General features: G+C 58.5%; 2 protein-coding genes across 2 annotated transcripts; both read left to right on the forward strand.

The window, feature by feature from the left end:
- Positions 1-432: 432 nt before the first annotated feature.
- On the forward strand, positions 433-14772 carry PA2G4 (proliferation-associated 2G4). The gene is made up of 15 exons (XM_055792220.1): positions 433-675; positions 3435-3563; positions 4198-4303; positions 4527-4596; positions 5733-5825; positions 6376-6439; positions 7981-8059; positions 9058-9136; positions 9467-9600; positions 10226-10320; positions 10820-10947; positions 11407-11460; positions 11714-13976; positions 14435-14457; positions 14577-14772. The coding sequence occupies exons 1-13, from the start codon at positions 588-590 to the stop codon at positions 11777-11779; spliced, it is 1185 nt and encodes a 394-aa protein (XP_055648195.1). The 5' UTR covers positions 433-587; the 3' UTR covers positions 11780-13976; positions 14435-14457; positions 14577-14772.
- Positions 14773-15573: 801 nt separating this feature from the next.
- ZC3H10 (zinc finger CCCH-type containing 10) lies at positions 15574-17767 on the forward strand. Its single transcript, XM_055792221.1, has 2 exons — positions 15574-15660; positions 16143-17767. The coding sequence occupies exon 2, from the start codon at positions 16174-16176 to the stop codon at positions 17356-17358; it is 1185 nt and encodes a 394-aa protein (XP_055648196.1). The 5' UTR covers positions 15574-15660; positions 16143-16173; the 3' UTR covers positions 17359-17767.
- Positions 17768-17929: the final 162 nt, after the last annotated feature.

The raw sequence follows: 17929 nt of genomic DNA on the forward strand, positions 1-17929 counted from the left end.
GGGGGGGCTGAGAGAGGGCGGGGGTGCTGGGGGAGGGCAGTGGGGTAGGGGGTGGCTGGGCGGGGGGGCCGTGCCTGGGGGCGGGGGCTGTGGCGGGGCGGGGGGGGCCGTGGGGCTGTGATGGGGCTGGGGACACCGACGGCGCCGCAGCTGCCCCCCCTCCCCAGGCCCCGGTAGCGCCGCGGGGCCACCGCCCCCCCCCCCGCCATGATGGGCCACTTTCCTGTAGCGCCCGTCGGACTACATCTCCCAGCACCCCCTGCCACAGCTTCCGGCCGCGCAGCAGTCTCTCGCGAGAGCGCGCCGCGGTGCACGCTGGGAGCTGTAGTCCGTGGGGGGCGCAGCGGGTCGGGCTGTGCTGGCAGTGCCGCAGGGGCTGCCGGGAGTTGTAGTCCGGGGGGCGGGGACTCGCCTTCCCAGCGTGCCTCGCGCGGAGCCCGCGCTCCTGCCCTGCTCGCGCTCTCTCGCTCGCGCTCCCCGGGGTCTCCTCAGCGCGGCGGCGGCGGCGGCGGCGGCGGCGGGGGGGGGGGGGGCGCGCGGAGGCGGCGGCGGCGGCGGCGGGTGGCCGGGCGTAGGCGGCACCGACCATGTCGGGCGAGGAGGAGGCAGCCGAGCTCACCATCGCCGAGGACCTGGTGGTGACCAAGTACAAGATGGGGGGGGACATCGCCAACCGTGAGTGCGGGCCGCGGCCGGGCGTGGGCGGGGGGGGGCGGGGGCCGTAAGCGGGCGGCGGGGCTGGGGGGTGAGGGGTGCCCGGTGAGGTGGGGAAGGGCAGTGGGGAGCGGTGGGCCTGGGGTGGGTGGCGAGGCCTGCCCCCCCTCCCCCCCCCGCCCCGCGCCGCTGCTCTGTCCCCCAGGGCCCGTCCGCAGGCGGGGGGGCGGCCTGGGGGGGGCTCCCGGGGCGGCGGGGGCTGCTCGGGTCCCCCAGGCCCCGGGCCCGTACGGCGGCCGCTGCCGGCACGTGGCCTCCGCGCCCCACGTGCACCGGCGGCGCGGAGGGGGGGGAAACACGACACACGGCGACACGGGGCCGGCCGCCCCCCTCCCCCCCCGGCCGCATTCCCTCCCGCGGGGGGGGCCCGGCGCCGCTGCCCACCCCACCCCCCCCGGCCCCGCTGCTGCCCCAGTCCGCTCTTTTGTTCGGGGCTTTAACCCCCCCGGGGCAGCGCAGCCCCGGGGGTCGCCCCACGCTGTGGGTGGTGGGGGCAGCGGTGGGGCGAGCCTCCGGTACCGGGGAGCAGCGGGCTCAGCCCCGGCAGCACCCCCCTTCCGCGGGGACCCCTGGCCTGCCGAGGGAAGGCTTCCCCGGGGGCGGGGGCCCTGCCTTGTTGACCCCCTAAAGCTTTACCCCCCATCCTCCCCCCCCGTGTCATTTTCTTTTGGCTGTAATTTTTTTTTTTAAACGCTTATTTTTGCTGTCTCATTAATGGTGCTTCGCTGCCCCTCGAGAAGGGTGACAGCTGCTCCAGGAGCTGACTGGACCGGTCCGATGAGGTCTACCCGGCGTCCCCAGCAGCCTCGTGTCCCACAGTAATTGTTGCTGACTTCCACGCTTCTTTTTAAGTCATCGCTCCAGCTGGTGACTTGGGAGGCAGCTCAGGAGAGATGCGGGGCTGAGAGCCGCCGCGCTATGGGTTCCCCTTTGGGAAGGGAGGGCACCGCTTTCCTTCTCCCGTCTGCTGGGCAAACTGGATTTTATGGTTTGCCCCGAGTTTGGCTGCGTGGAGGGGCCCAAGGGGGAAAGGCAGCTCCGTCGCGGCGTTCCTTCCTCCCTTACGGGCGGTGTGAGCACATTTGGGAAAAGCAAATGCAGAACGGTGGCAAAAAAAAGTTCCAAATGCCTTGGGCTCTTCTCAGAGCGAGGTGCCTTTAATGATACAGAGGGCTTTTAATTCCCTAAATGAAGCACGGTGGAAGGACACGGGACCATTAGTAGGTGTTCCTTGCTCAGTGCTCTCACGCTGTTTGCTTCTCCGTTTCATTCGAACGCTCTGATGAGCACGGCTCTCCGGTTATCTTTGCACTGTGTTTAACGTTTCCTCTTCGTGTCCTGCCATCCACCGAACATCTCTTTATCAGACTTTTATCTGGACTGAAAAATATTTCCAATTCGTTGTTTGTGGCACATGGGAAGGTGGCTGAAGGGGTTTGAAGTTCAGGTCATCACGCAGGTGAAAAACTTCAGGTTTTTACTTGCTGTCACGGAAGTGAGGAAAACCCACCTGCTCGTAAACATCCCCTTCAGTGCTTCTGAAATATTTATTGCTGTTGTACCTCGAACACATACCATCGGTTACAGAACCCCCCCCGACAGAGGCACTTTGCAAAACAGCCTCTTGTCAAATGATCGCAGAACCAGGAGAAACTGCGAAGGAGACCTTTTACCCCAGGATCTGAAAACATTTCAGGGTAGGGAGGCTTTGTGACTCCCTGGAAAGTGTCCCAGCTGGAGAGAGGAGGAAGAAGGGGAAACGGTAGCTCAGGGGTCCACTGGTGACAGCCGGAGCACCTTGGCCTGCGGACTGGTGGGGAAGCTGCTGAGATGTGGCTCCTCCAGCCACCCCTGGGCCCCTGTATCGCCATCGAGATGCGTTTGTGCGTGTCACTCTGCAGGGTTTCAATCAAAGCCACTGCTTCTACACCCCTTTCCCCTCTTATCCTATTAAAGTACAAGGCGTGTTGTCATCTGTGGCAGAACCAAAACGCCGCTGGGACTCGTGGGTTGCTAGAATATGCCCCAAAGTGGGTGCAGGCAGCAAAACTTCCTCTGACCTGCAGCGCAGAGCCAGGCGTGTGGAGTTCCTTGTGTCAGGCAGCGCGCTGGCAGCTGCTGGCACTGCCAGGCCGGAGCAGGAGCCACGTGGGTTACCTTTAAAACACGTTTCTGCAGAGTAAGGGACTAATAATGTAACTGGCTCCGCAGCGCCGGTCCTGCGCCGCCGCCGGCTCTTGTAGCCGGCAAAGTTGTTTGGCTGCTCTGTACCTCTGGTCCGGCACGTCCACAGCACAGGCCCCTGCTCCTTTGATGTGCTGCGCATCCTGTCTCCCAAGTAATTTCCAAACCTGTTTCTGTAGCTCTGACTTCTCCAGAAAGAATGTGGGAGAGCAGTGTTTCTGCTCGGCTGCTTTGTTTGACAGACCTCGGTCTGTGCAGGCAGGTGTCTGAAGCGGCAGTGCTTCCCCTGCGCCAACCCCGACGTACGTTCACTCGCGTGCTCTGTGAAAACGTTCTCAAAAGTAAAATAAAGATGAAAGTGGGATTTCTGCCTGTTCTTGGTCCTTTTGGTGAAAAGCTGAGTCCAGAGTCCTGTTCTCTCTTAGAAAACAAACAGCTTTTTCCACCACGGTGCTGTGCACTGAGCCTTGGTGTTGGATGTAAGGCTGTTTATCGTTAACATGCTTCAGCAGCTTCGTGTCTGTGTTTGCATTAAGGGGTCCTGCGTGCGGTGGTTGAAGCAGCCAATTCCGGAGCGTCGGTTCTCTGCCTGTGCGAGAAGGGAGATGCCATGATCATGGAAGAGACTGGCAAGATTTTCAAGAAGGAAAAAGAAATGAAAAAAGGTGAGGCTTGCTCCAAAGGTATTTTCAGCGCTGTTGTGTTTCTTGGTCCCATTGGGTGGCTGGTGCGAACGGGCAAGAGCACAGAAAGCACCACTCTGATAATTGGTGTAAGAAATGGTTTGTCCTGCCCAGGAAGCTAATTTGAACCCAAATCCTCCTGCCTGCCTGGCTGATAAGCGTCACTGATGGAGCCTCAGCTTCCCATTCCGATGTACCCCATCATCCCCACTGAAACCAGGGTTACTTTGGAGAGCAGCAGCCTCCCCGTAGGAAGGCCTGCGGTGCGGTTATCGCTGCTCTCTAGTTGCCGAGGAAATTGTGTGACAGGCGAGCACATCAGCGAGCGCTCCCCGATCTCTGTTCTGGAGACTTGAGGTCCCTTTTGCGGGTGGCTCACTGCCTTGGGTGGATTTCTTTGATGGTCGCCTGGACCAAAGGAGAGCCCACAGGAGCAGACTGTGCACAGCGTTCCTCGTAGCCTCTTGGCTACAGGTTTCTGTGATGGGACCTTCTACAGCGCTTCAAAACCTGACACGCTGAGTGATGGTCCACACTGGTGGGGCTGCCGTCTGCGCCAGGCGTGAGGCTGCAAGATTTCATGGAATATTTGTTTATTTTTTCCCTCCTTTTATAGGTATTGCCTTCCCGACGAGTATATCAGTAAATAACTGTGTCTGTCACTTCTCCCCCCTGAAGAGTGACCAAGACTACATCCTCAAAGACGGAGACTTGGTCAAAATGTAAGTGGTTTGGTTGGAATTCTTGTGAGATCGCTGTTGGCGCCTGGGCTTTGCTTTCTAATCCTACTTGGTGTGTACTTCCTCGGCATGGCTAATTAAAGAATCTAATAGCAACCCAGGTGAAGTGCTTGAAATGTGCTTGAGTCTTCCGATGCTTCTAGAAGTCACACAAATTTCCTGAGCCGTGACGCTCCACCTGTAATTAACTTCCTTTGTGTTGCAGTGACTTGGGAGTCCATGTTGATGGCTTCATAGCGAATGTAGCACACAGTTTTGTCATAGACGCCTCAAAGGTAGGTTTTTAATGAAGTGGTGTCTCTTGCTGCTGCTGCTTTACCTGCAGCCTAAAAGAGAGGTTAAAAAGCTGATGTTGGGGTGCCTCAGGTTCCAAAGGCCGCAGCAGCCTGTTTCGCTGACACACCGCAGGTCTGGTGTCACAGCAGCGACGGCGTGAAAACTGTCCCTTTCCTTAAAAATTATTCAGTCCTCTGGAAAACGAGGGCTGACGCGCTGTTTCAACACGTACGGTTTTGCAAGGTTACAAATAATCTGAGATGAACCCCGTAGGAGCAGCGCTGCAGTGAGTTATTTGCATGTAGAATGTCTGGGGCTGTGGGGCGGACTGGGCAGACTGGTTTTGCTGCCCCCTCTACTGGCCGAGGCACAGGGAGAGCCGAGCGCCACGCTGCTGGGAGTCACTACCTTCACAAACGGAGCTCGGGGGGGGGGGTTTGGACCCCAAAACTAGTCCCTGCTGCCCATTTCTCCTGCCTGAATGCACCAGTGTGGGTTTCCCTCGCAGGGGGCCAGTGCCAGCATCTGGCCCCGGCACGTGTTGGCGAGGACACTGCTGTGGCACCTGTGGCTCGGTTGGGCATTTTGGAAGTGACACCCAAGCTACGTTTACGTGGTGGGAATTACTGTTGCGTCCATACAGTTGTCCTGGAAGCTTGGAACAAATTTTTTAGCTGTAGTCTCGGGAGGAGGCTGGTGGTGTGGTTTTGGGAATGGTTTTTCTCCGGTGGCTGTGTCTGAACAACTTGATGGGGAGAAAATTTAAAAAAAAAATAATATTATTTTGAAGTGTATTGAAATCTTTCCAGTCTGTATTTCTGGCTACGCAAGAATCTTGTTCTGTTTTCAGTCTTTGACAGTGATGTGCTTGTACTAGGATGTCTGTGTTGAAATTTGTGAGAGAGCTGGTTTAATTGTGGCTGATGCTCATCTGCTCTTTTAATGAAGGAGAGACTAATGATGGAGCTGTGAAGCCAGAAGCCCTGCCGCCTCTGAGCTAATTTCCCTGTTCGCTCGGGGGGAGTGTGTCCCGTTAGACGGAGAATCTCCATCTTGAGACTCTCAGAACGGTGTTGTGGCTAATAAGAGGGCAGGGAACGTACCTTAAAAAGCCTTTTTTTTTCTGTTCTTCCAGGAAAACCCTGTGTCAGGCCGTAAAGCTGATGTCATCAAGGCGGCTCATCTCTGTGCCGAAGCTGCTCTGCGCTTGGTAAAGCCTGGAAACCAGGTGAGTGACTGATACGGGGGAAAGTATATTGGGGTAGGGGAGAAGAAGTTCAAGTATGGACGCTGCCTGTGCCGTGCTTCGTGTGTAGAGATAAGAGTGTGACCTTGCCTGGGAGGAATTGCCCAGCGCAGAGGGGAATCTGGAGGCAGCAGCTGAACGGTGCTCCCTTAAATCTCCCACTTGCACCCCTCCCTCGCTGGGTGCTGGGCATCTCGGCACTCGTGGGCGATCTCCTTTATCGCTGCATTACTATTCCAGACGTACTTGCGTCGCTCTCAGTTCCCAGCGTGATGCCCTAAAAAGATCCTTGTGAGAAGGTGCTGGGCGCAGTGCGGGAGGCTGAGCTGACCTCGTGTTACGTGCTGGTTTTGTTGATACAGGATTAAAAATGGATGCCTGATACTCTTTTCTCCTTTTTATGAAAGTGTTAGAGCACCAGTCAGAAAACCTGCTGGTTTTATCACAAAACACTGTCAAGTTAAAAAAACCCTGTCATGCTTGTGGCTTGAATTTTATATCCTTAATGTGTTTTCCTGTGTCCTTCATGCAGAACACACAAGTGACAGACGCGTGGAACAAAATAGCCCACTCGTTTCACTGCACGCCGATTGAAGGTAAGGACAGGGGAGCTGCCGACTGGAGGCAGCGATGTTGTAGCTGCACCCTAAATCCTGAGCTGCCCTGTTCAAATTCCGGGAAACATTTAACGACGACAAGTCCTAGGCACGCCATCTTTATATGCAGCAGCCTTTGCTAAAAAAACAAACAAACAAAAAAACCCACAAAAAAACCCCAAACCCCTTCAAAACTTAAAAATTCTTTCTTCCATTTATTTTATTTTTTTTTTTAATTTTGAAAGAAGTGTTAATCTAGGAATGATATGAGCTTCCAGGGCTGCTAGGTAGTGGCTCGTGGGCTTCCTGCCAACCTTGGGCAAATTGTGTGGCCTTTTGCCTTCGCACTTGACCACTCGTGGTCAAAACCCCTTTAGTAAATACATAACAGAGCTTGTTTGTAAGGCGGGAGCTGCTGCAAAAGCAGCCCATACATGTGCAGGGTACGTAATTTCCTTCCAGCTCTAAACTGATTCACGTTCTCTTCGCAGCGTTGATAACGGGCGAGTGGGAAGGCGCTGGGATAGCGTCTGGTAGAAATGAGACCACTGGTTTCTTGTCGGAAAGGTGGCAAGAGAGCTTGGCCTGACATTTGGCACATGGCAGATGCTTTTCTGCTGGGGGGTGACATCACTGTCAAATGGTTCCTTCAGCCGCAATTAAATCGGTCTGTTCTTAGTTAAATTTCCTGAAATACTTTAAAGCTGGCTCGTTCTCTTTGCTTGCCTTAGCCCAGGCTCGGAACTTCGGGTCCCTGTTCCTTGTGTGGGATGGCTTTGTGGGTCTCCTCAGTGCTTTGCTCCTTTCTCTGTGAAAAAACATGGCATCAGCTGCAGTGAGGAGGCGGCCGCTCACACTGTCAAGGGAGTTTAAGCAGCCACTGTTTTGGAAACAGTCAAGTGCCGTAATTATCTAGGCACTGGCAGCAGCATAAGGCCCCAGTTGATGAAAACAAACGGAGCTGTTGGCGGCTGGGGTTGTGCTTTCCCTTCCCGCCAGCGGCAGCCGTCCTTCCTGAATGGGGACATGCGACCGTCCCTGCTGGCTGCTGGCGTGGGGAGCAGAACAGGAATGGCCCCGAGTGCCTCTTCCCAGGCTTCCATGTGAAGGTTCACTATAGGACAGGGGAGGAAGAAGTAAAGCAAACCCCTCAGAACAGCCTTCTGAGCGCTGGCCGGCTGAGGAGCTGGGGAAGAGACTGAAAGTTTCCATTAATTTGACATTTGGCATCTTTAAAAATGCCTGGGGGTGCGTCGCACGTGGCTGTGTGTTCACCTCCGGTCCGTCGCAGCCCGCTGGCGGAGCGCATATGCCTTACGGAGAAGCGGTCGCTCTTGCAAGGCCTTGGCAGCTGGCTGGGGAGCACCCCTCATCCGTGCTGATGCCCCCGAGGGTCTGCAGCAGAGGGAAGCTGAGGAAGTGCTAATGCTGAAGACAGTTTGCCTTCCCGCTCGCTCTAGCCGAGCCCTGGGGTGGTAATAATGCAAGTCACTGCGTCGTTTGCAGCTCAGAGGTGTTAATGGATTCTCTTATCGCGGCAGGGATGCTGTCACACCAGCTGAAACAGCATGTGATCGATGGAGAGAAAACAATCATCCAGAACCCTACAGACCAGCAAAAGTGAGCATCACCTCCGGGGTTGCTGCTTCCAGCAGTGTTTGGGAGGGGGGTGACTAGGTCCAGAATGCTGCCCCTGTTTCCTGCTGCAATATCAAGCTGGGGGGCTGTAGCAGGTAGGTTTAATTTCACTGGGGTACAGACCGCTCCCCGTGTGGCCTCTTTCTTGAAGTCGGCCCCAGTATGGCCAATTCGTAGCTTGGGAACCCGTGAAGTGTGGCTCTCTTTGGGGGTTGTTCCAAGAAAGAAAAGCTGGAAGTCACTGACGTGAGGCTCTGCTGGCACCTGCAAGCGCTCTTGGTTTCTGTCCAGTTTCTCAAAGGAGTCTGCTGGAGGCTGCCAGCAGAACAACCAACTGTTGCTTGTAGCGGTGGATGCTCATTCACCAGGAGTTGTGCCAAGACCTACTGGTCGCCTTGCAGAAGCTGCCAGGAGCCCACTGGATGGTGATGGCTGTCGGTACCATCTCAGGATGGGTTTAACTAATGAGTTGGACGTGTCATTCCCTTTCATTCCCTGTCCCAGCAGCTCCTCTCCCTCGGAGACCCTCGGGATTGGGTCTCACTGGCTTTAAATCCAGCATTTGGACTGTGAAGTCCTCAGGCGTGGCGATGTGCCAGGTGTAGTGGGGCTCTTGGCTTGCCCAGGACCTGGCCACAAGTCCAAAGAGCTGGTGCTGAATGTCTTAAGGGCCCTCCCACCCTTCACTGGGGATGGAGCTACTTGTCATGGGCAGAAGGAGCTCTGGCTTGTCATCCTTCTTCTCTGCCAGCCTGTCGCTGGTCAGCTCGGCTGCCTGGCATCTTCAGTTTCTGTGTCTTCTGTGCCAGTTTTGCTCTTCTCGTCGGGGGCCTGGTTGCTGTAGCACCGTAGCTCTACTTGGTGCTTTAGACCTTCTCTGGCTGAGCCCAGCGTGGGCTTGAGGCACTCTGGCTCTGTAGGAGGTTTTCTCTATTTACCATTCTTTTGACTCACTAAAATTATTTTTTTTTTTCATCCAGGAAGGACCATGAAAAAGCAGAATTTGAGGTCCACGAAGTTTACGCTGTTGATGTTCTTGTCAGCAGTGGAGAGGGAAAGGTGAGTCTGGTGCTTCTTGGCCCTCTGCTCATCCTCTGTGCGTGTGGTCAAAGCGCCAGTGTTTCAGCATTTCCATCATCATCCCACGGTGCTGACAGCCATGTCCTTGTGGGTGCCAGTTCCAGCCAGGAGTTACTTGTTGCCTGGGTATCTCTGGCTCTTTGGGTGGAGCTTTTTCCATCCAAAAAGTTGAGGTGCACCCTGACAATCTCGGCATAGGGACGGTGTTGGTCCGATGTAAACGTCCCAGCGCGTGCAGGCGGTTGGCTGGTCTGGCTGAGGAAGCGCTGCACTGCTTTCCTGGTCTCTCAGCGCTATTTGCATTTTTAGGCAAAGGATGCTGGACAGAGAACTACAATTTACAAAAGGGATCCCTCCAAACAATATGGCTTGAAGATGAAAACCTCCCGTGCCTTTTTCAGTGAGGTGGAGAGGCGCTTTGATACTATGCCATTTACTCTCAGGTATTTGCTCTTACGCGTGGCCTCCCCGTGTGCTCAGAGCTGGATGCTTTGCGTGAGCTTACAGACTCTGCTGCCAGCAAAACCAACTTGCTTTCACTGTCCTGTCGCAGAGGAGGAGGAGGCTGCCTGTGCTGCTTTACGTTGGGGTTTGCTGTATTTGAGCCTAGGAGTGGGTGTAGGAAGGATGTTACAGGCTTAAGCAGGAATCCCAGGCAGAGCCTGCGGATTTGAGAATCTCCTGTGCCTCGCGTGGCAGGTGGCGAGCTGGGAATTGCGTTTAGAATAAAACAGGGGTGAAAGCAGTGTCAGGGCAGAGCATGCAGAGGCGGGGCAGTTCCCATCAGTTTTTGGATGCAATGTACCCTCAAACTGAGGAAACAAACGTTCGCTTGACAGGCTCTTTTCATCTTTAAATCCACTCGTTTTTTCCGCTCTCTGGAGGCAGCAGTTCACCCGGCCAGTTGCCTGCTATTGTCACTGCACCATGACACTGCTGGGGCGAGGGGGACGCTGGGGAATATAAAGTTTCCAGCCTGACCCTGGGGGCAATTCTGCAATTCTGTGGGGTGGATTCTGACTTCCAGGAAAGGGCCTGAGCTCAGGTGTGGCTCTTTCTCCTCCGCAGGGCATTTGAGGATGAGAAGAAGGCCAGGATGGGGGTGGTGGAATGCGCCAAACACGAGCTGCTCCAGCCTTTCAATGTCCTCTACGAAAAGGAAGGTGAGCACAGGCAGTGGGAGGACTGGGAGCCGGGCATGGAGGGGCTCGGTGGACAACTGTCGCTTCCGGAGCCTGGCGATGCCGGTGCTGACTCTGTCACTGTGCAAATACCAGAGATGGACTTCAAGGGCCCTGGGATTTATCCTCCAGGAAACTCGCTACCCGTTGGCTTCAGGATTGGAATTCTTCCAGGGATGAGATGAAAGTTGTTGGGTTTATTTATTTTTTTTGCGGAGTAATTTCCTGGGCAGGAGGAGAGATTGATGGCTGAGGCTCTCTGGTTTGCTTACAGAGCAGGCGTGGCAGGGTGGTGGCGAAGGAATCGTTTTGCCCTGGGCGGGGTAGGCTTAAGAAATTCCTGTGAGGTGGTTTTTAGCAGCGACAGTGTGGGAATAGCACAGGAATCGAAACAATGCCTGGTCGGAAATACCTGCCCAGCTACCTGGTGGATCGGATCCGTGGGGGCTGCGGTGGCGTGACGCCCGTTTCTGTCTTGCAGGAGAGTTTGTTGCACAGTTCAAATTCACAGTGCTTTTAATGCCCAACGGTCCCATGAGGATAACCAGCGGCCCCTTTGAACCCGAGCTCTATAAGTCGGAGTTTGAGGTGCAAGATGGAGAACTGAAGGTTGGTTTAAAAATAAAAATGAAAGAGACGGTAGCATGTGGCGGGGGTCACCCTGGCTCGGCATCCCTCGGGGTGAAGGTGGGAAGGGAAATCTGGAGGAGCGTGCAGGGGAGGGGCGGAGGTGCAAGCTTCAAAAGGAAAAAGATTTTGTTTAAGCCCAGGTTGGGCCCCTGTTTCCTGCATCAAGTGCTGGCGCTCGGGGCGCTTGAGAAGGGTGCCCAGCCCTTTCCGAGGAGGGGCTGAGCAGCCTCAGCAGCTGGCTCCAAGGCCTCATACCTCGGCTGGGCGTGATGCTGTGGCATTCCCCATCTATCACTGTGCCCGTTAGGACTTAGCAGCATTCCTTCAGTGGCTGGCGGTGCTCCTTCCACTCTAAAGGCGTTCCCCTTTATCGCCTGTCAAAGAAAAAAAAAAAAAGAGCCTGCTTTCTAGCTTGTGATGTTTCCTTCCTGTCTCCAGGCCCTTCTACAAAGTTCTGCAAGCCGGAAGACCCAGAAAAAGAAGAAAAAGAAGGTAATTGGGCCACGTTTTGTGGGGATTAGCGGCATGTTCTCTCTCGCTAGTCAGCAGCGGCCAAATGTTACCCAGGTCCTGCGTGGTCGCGTTTTGGGCTCGCCTCCCAGCCTGGGATAAAGAATAGCCTGGTGTTCCCCCAGCTTGGGCAGCAGCAGCCTTGTGGGAAGGGGCTGTGTCCCCCCAGGGGGTCTGTGTCCTGGTCCCCGAGCCAGCCCCGGTTCTGACCGCTGCCGTGGGTTTGTTTCCGCAGGCCTCCAAGAATGCAGAGAATGCCACCACGGGAGAAACAGCGGAAGAGAATGAGGCTGGCGACTGAGCAGCTCCCGCTCCCTCCATGTAGCACCCGATTCACACACACTCGCCCCTTTTCCCCCCCAAAAAAAACCCAGAAGCGAAATAATTCTAGCACTGTTTGTCTCTTATGACCAAAAAACCAAACAGTCTGGACTTCCCACCGACTACAACCAGCTCCTATTGACTTTGCCAATGAGGGAGGATTCTCTCAGCCACTTCAGACTACGTTAAAAAGAAAGCAGAAAAATAAAATCAGGAGTAAAAGCTAGTCTATATCCACTCTTTCTAACCTTTTATACTACCCAAACTTGTTGAAGAGGTGAACCAAGCCAATCCCACTGAGAGAGGGAGTGTAGAGAGCTGCCTGCTTTCTTCTTCTTCCTCCCTATTTTTTTAATTTTCTCCCTTTGCAGATTTTCTTGGAGGAAAAAAAACCCAAACCCCACACCAAACTGCTGATTACGCCCCAGAAAAAGTGCCCTGTGTTTAGTGATATGGTACGCGTGGACGGTGTAAGGGGATCTGCCTCGCTGCGCCGTCTTGACTCCCCCCGGCCACGTAGGCATTCCTCTCAGTTTCCTTGGGGCAGAGGATTTCTCTCTCTTTTTTTTTTTTCTTTTTTTTTTCTTTTTTTTTTCTTTTAGCCTCTAGATTGTACATTCTTAATTGGGAAAACTGTCAAATTTTATGTCCCCTGTGAGACTGTAGACTGTTCTGTCTACTCTGTTCTGTCTCTGCCTTGATATAAACACTCTATTTTGTAATACGCTGCTGTGGCGAGCTTGTTTTTAAATTGACTGTCCAACTTGCTGGGAAGCAGATGACATTCCCCACCTGACGGCTCTGCGGAGGGGCAGGAGAGCTGCCCGCCACCTGGCAGCAGTTTTTAATTCCCTGGTGTCCCCGGGGAGTTTGATTCTTCCCTGTGGCTGGTTTCCATGGCCCGCAAGTATGTTCCACTCTTTTTCACGTGCGTGCAGCTCTCAGAAGGGTCTCCCGTCCGCACGTGCTCCTGTGGCGACAGGCGAGGGAAGCGCTACTGGAGTTGTCGGACTCAGGCTAGAGACTGGCTGGGGGTATCGTTCTTTTATAGTAAGTCTTTTTTTAAAAAAGAAAAAAGAAAAAAAAAAAAGGGAAAAAAAAAGAAAAAAGCCGACTGAGTTCCATGTAGTTGAATGTGAGGTTTTTTTCTTTGCCGATACCTGCTGACCGGCTCTGGTTATTCCCCTCCTGTAGCTGTACTTGGGCAAAACTCTCGCCTTGAAAAACACTCCCGGGCGTCTCCGCAGGCACCGTGCTTCCTCGCCAAGATCTTGGTTTTCCACCCCAAACTCCACACGTGCAAATATTACCAAAGTCAATAAAAGAGAATAAACGATGCGCTATTTTTTTTCTGAATTTTTCCATCTCTCTCTCTCTCTCTCTGCTCCTGTTCTCCAACTTCCAGCTCTGGCAGGGCTGCGCGGCTGGGGCCGGCACGGGATGGAGGTGCTGGAGTCTGGGCTGTGTGGCTCCGACATCTTAACCGTGACCTTGAGGGGAAAAAAAGGAAAATCCTGGTTCCCCAGGAGGAAGGTTTTAGTGTTTTTAAGCGATATTCAGCCCTGCGTGGAAGAAAGGGAGAGCTGATCTTCCTCGTCGCCCACAGGAATGATTTATAAACCACTGAGGCATGCTGGAGATTGATTTAACTTTATATTTCTATTTAATTTTTGGCTTTCAAGAGAACGAACTACTTCAAGACAAGCAAGAAAAGTCCCATTTGTCAACGATGACAAGCAGGCACCCAAGAACAATTGTAACTTTTTTTTTTTTTTTACAATAAACGTGACTAGCGACCTGTCCTGGGCCAAGGCGCGGCTCTGCTCGCTGGGGCGGGGGGTTGCGGCGGGGACGGCCCCTCGCCCCCCAGCCCCCCCAGGCCGCACCGCGGTCCCCGCTGCCCCGGGGCTGCGCAAAATGGCGGCGACAGGGCGAACTCCGCGTCCCGTCATGCACCGGGGCCGCGGACTGCAGCTCCCGGCCTGCTCCGCGCCGAAGGGGGCGGGGCCTCAGCGCTGCCCTATAAATAGGCCCCGGCGGGCGACCAAGGCCTCTCTCGGCCGCTGCTGCCGCCATCTTGCGGGCTCGACGCCGCCATCCGCCGCCATCCACCGCCCCCGCCGCCGCCCGCCCGCCGGGAGTGAGCGCGGCGCCTCCGCACCGCCATGAGGGCCAAGGTGAGCGGTGGGGGGCGGCTCGGGGGCGGCCGATGGTGCCTTAAACACATCCTGACACAGCTCCCATCCCTCCGGGGGGTCCAGGTCAATGGTGCCTCAGACACCCACCACCACCCCCTTCATCCCACCCACCCCCGGGGGTCCCCGGGTCGATGGCGCCCTAAACACCCCCGGGGGTCCCCGGCCGATGGCACCTCACCCCCTCCTTGTCCTCCCCGTGGGTCCCGGCCTGGAGAGTCCCCCGGGGCCCTGACCCGGGGCCCTCCGTTGCGGCGGGGCTGGGGGATGTCGGTTCACCGGGAATTCCTTGGAGGGGGCACGGGGAGACACGCCGGGTGTGTGGGGCCCGGGGCGGGGGGGCTCGACTATGACCGGGAATGGGGACTGTGCCACGGGGCGGGCGCACGTTGGGCGCTCCGGTACCGGCACTAACGCCGCCCCTCTCTCTTCTCCCGCAGTGGCGCAAGAAGCGAATGCGCAGGTACGTGGGGCTCCCCCGGGGCTCCCCCCGGGACCGGGGGGCGCGGGGGGGCTCCGGCCGCTGCCTTGTCCCGCCGCAGCGGGCCGGCCCCGGGCGCTGAGCGCCGCTTTCTCCCTCAGGCTGAAGCGCAAGAGGAGGAAGATGAGGCAGAGGTCCAAGTAGACCCCGCCGCGGAGCCCAGCGGGGCCGGGGCTCAGAGCCGCCGCCGGGGAGACGCCCCGGTGTCCCGGGAGGGGCTCGGTGCCGCGGGGGGGGGCCCGCTGCGCCGGGCCGGTTCAGTGCTCCGTGCCGCGAATAAAGCTGGTGTTGTTGGGACACGGTGTTGGTTCCTCCAGAGGCGGTGGGATAATGGGGGGACTTCCTCCGGTAACGGGGCGCGAACTGGGGTGGGTGGGTGTGTGTGCTCCTCCGGTAACGGGGCGCGAACTGGGGTGGGTGGGTGTGTGTGCTCCTCCGGTAACGGGGCGCGAACTGGGGTGGGTGGGTGTGTGTGCTCCTCCGGTAACGGGGCGCGAACTGGGGTGGGTGGGTGTGTGTGCTCCTCCGGTAACGGGTTGAGAACTGGGGTGGGGTGTGTGTGCTCCTCCGGTAACGGGGCGCGAACTGGGGTGGGTGGGTGGGTGTGCTCCTCCGGTAACGGGGCGCGAACTGGGGTGGGTGGGTGTGTGTGCTCCTCCGGTAACGGGGCGCGAACTGGGGTGGGTGGGTGTGTGTGCTCCTCCGGTAACGGGTTGAGAACTGGGGAGGGGTGTGTGTGCCTCCGCTGACGGGGGTGACAGCTGGTGGGGTGGGTGGCCCTCCGGTAACGGGGTGGACTGGTGAGGTTCCTCCGGTAACGGGGCGGACTAGCAAGGACCGACGGGAGCCCTGGGGAGGGGGCTGGGTGGGTTCCTCCGGTAATGGGGCGAGGGCCGGGGGGAGGCCTCCGGTATCGGGGCTGGCTGGGCTGGGACCCCACGGCGCGAGGCCGGTACCGGGGAGAAGCGGGGCCGCCGGCGCGGCAGGGGGAGCCAGCGGGTGCGCGCGAAACGGCGGCGCAGAAGCATGACGTTGCCGTGACGCCGGAGCCCCGGACAGAAAAGCGCAGCTCTTTCCGGGTCGACCCGGAAGCACCATAGAGCACTTCCTGCCCGGCGCAGAGCGGCGGCCGGAAGGGGACGCTCATTGTTGGTGCTGGAGGACCCGCGAGGAGGCCGCGAGCGGGTGAGTGCGGGGCCGGCCGGGCCAAGCCGCACCGGGCCGGGCTGGGCCTCACCGGGCTGGGGAAAGGCCCTGCCCCTCCGTCCCCGCGGGGGCCGCCCGCGCCTGAGCCGGGCCCCGGCGCCGGGCCTGCCCCGGGCCTGCGGGCTGGTTGCTATGGAGACCCGGCGGGGAGGCAGGGCCCCCTCCGCCCTCCCGGTGCGACCCGGCGGGGCTGTCACGGGCCGGCAGCCGCTTACGCCGGGGCCCTCCAGCTGTCCCAGGCCGTCCCCAGTGAACGGTACCGGCAGCCCCGGGGACCGGCCGTGAGGGGCTGTCCGGCCCCCCCCCTTCTCCAGCGGCTCGGAGGCCGCGGTGGCGCTGGCACCGGGCAGGGTCGGCGGGGTCCGTGTGGGGCTGGGCCGGTGCCCTCGACAGGTGCTTCCCCCCGGTCCCGGGGAGCTGCTCCCGGTTCCCTCCCTCACCCCCTTCCCTCCCTCCCGCAGTGCCCGGAGCCCCGCGGCGGCGGTGGCGAAGATGCCCGACCGTGACAGCTACAACAACGGCAACAGTGGCGATGAGGTGGGTGCCAACGCCGACGACATCTGTCGCGATTTCCTGCGCAACGTTTGCAAGCGAGGCAAGCGCTGCCGCTTCCGCCACCCCGACATCAGCGAGGTCACCAACCTGGGCGTGCGCAAGAACGAGTTCATCTTCTGCCACGACTTTCAGAACAAGGAGTGCGTCCGTCTCAACTGCCGCTTCATCCACGGCACCAAGGAGGACGAGGACTGCTACAAGAAGACGGGGGAGCTGCCCCCGCGCCTGCGGCAGAAGGTGGCCGCTGGGCTGGGACTCTCGCCCGCCGACCTGCCCAACAGCAAGGAGGAGGTGCCCATCTGCCGGGACTTCTTGAAGGGCGACTGCCAGCGGGGTGCCAAGTGCAAGTTCCAGCACCTGCAGCGGGACTATGAGTATGAGGCGCGGGGCATGGCGGCCCGCGAGCAGGGCATCGTCCCGGCCGGCCGCCGCTACGACCCCTACGACGCCATCTATGACCCCGACCGCTACGATGACCACGACCCCGTGCTGAAGCGGCGGCGGGTGGACGGGCTGCACTTCGAGACCTACGAGTACAGCTTCGCCAGCCCGCGGACGGTGGAGTACCGGCTGCTGGAGGAGGAGAACATCATGCTGCGCAAGCGCGTGGAGGATCTCAAGAAGCAGGTGAACAACCTGCTGGCCACCAACGAGGTGCTACTGGAGCAGAACGCCCAGTTCCGCAACCAGGCCAAGGTGATGACGCTGAGCTCCACCGCCACCGCCACTGAGCAGACTCTGGCTCCCACCGTGGGCACCGTCACCAACTACAACCACAGCATCGCCCAGACGCACACCACGCTCAGCAGCCAGGCCCTCCAGCCCCGGCCCGTATCCCAACAGGATTTGGTAGCTCCCGCCGGAGCCCAGGCGGCTCCCCCTGCCAACGCCGCTCCCCCCATGAACCCTGAAATCACCCCGCTTTCGGCCGCCTTGGCCCAGACCATCGCACAGGGCATGGCCCCCCCTGTCTCCATGGCGCCGGTGGCCGTCTCGGTGGCACCGGTGGCCGTCTCCATGGCACAGCCACTGGGGGGGATCACCATGAGCCACGCCACCACCCCCATGGTGACGTACCCCATCGCCTCCCAGAGCATGAGGATAACGGCCATGCCCCACTGACCCCCCCAAAGTGGGGGGCCATGCTGCCAGTGGGGGGGGCTGGGGAAACCGGCCGGACCGCGACCCCCATATGAAACTGAGCCCCCGGGGGAAACGGGAGGATGAGCAGGACGAAGGGCAGACCCGCCGCCCCAGCCTGTGGACAGTGGTGGGGGCTCTTGTCTGCTGGGGGCGGGGGGGCTGGCGGTGTGGTGACCCCCCCGCCGGGGCTTCGTGCCTCGGTCCGGCACCTGCCGCACAGAGAGGTGTTGGTGAAGCCTCCCGTGGGGGTTGGGGCTGCACCCCCCGGAGCCCCGCGTGTGGACACGCCCCCCCCCGTGCCAGGGCTGTGTCCCAGGGGGGGCGGCACCGGGGCCGCGGCTCCCCCGAGCCCTGTAACGTTTTCAACTATTAAAAAGACCAAAAAGTCCACGGCGCTCGCTCGCTCTCCCGCCCCCCGGTGCCACCGTGGCTCTCCTGGGGTGAGGGTGGTTGCCCCGGGGCCGGGTGAGTAGCTGGTGGCCTGTGCCCTGTGGCTGGTCCCCTGGGGCCCGTGAGCTGCTGGTGGCCACTGCCCCAGGGCTCAGTGAGC

The sequence above is a fragment of the Falco peregrinus genome, chromosome 19 (assembly GCF_023634155.1).
Source record: "Falco peregrinus isolate bFalPer1 chromosome 19, bFalPer1.pri, whole genome shotgun sequence".
NCBI lineage: Eukaryota > Metazoa > Chordata > Aves > Falconiformes > Falconidae > Falco > Falco peregrinus.

What these genes read in the sequence shown, in the direction of transcription:
- PA2G4 (XM_055792220.1), top strand. Translation starts at nt 588, where the DNA reads ATGTCGGGCGAGGAGGAGGCAGCCGAGCTCACCATCGCCGAGGACCTG. An exon ending in TCACTGCACGCCGATTGAAG is followed by an intron (nt 6,440 to 7,980) that starts GTAAGGACAGGG and finishes TTATCGCGGCAG; the next exon opens with GGATGCTGTCACACCAGCTG. An exon ending in AACCCTACAGACCAGCAAAA is followed by an intron (nt 8,060 to 9,057) that starts GTGAGCATCACC and finishes TTTTTCATCCAG; the next exon opens with GAAGGACCATGAAAAAGCAG.
- ZC3H10 (XM_055792221.1), top strand. Translation starts at nt 16,174, where the DNA reads ATGCCCGACCGTGACAGCTACAACAACGGCAACAGTGGCGATGAGGTG.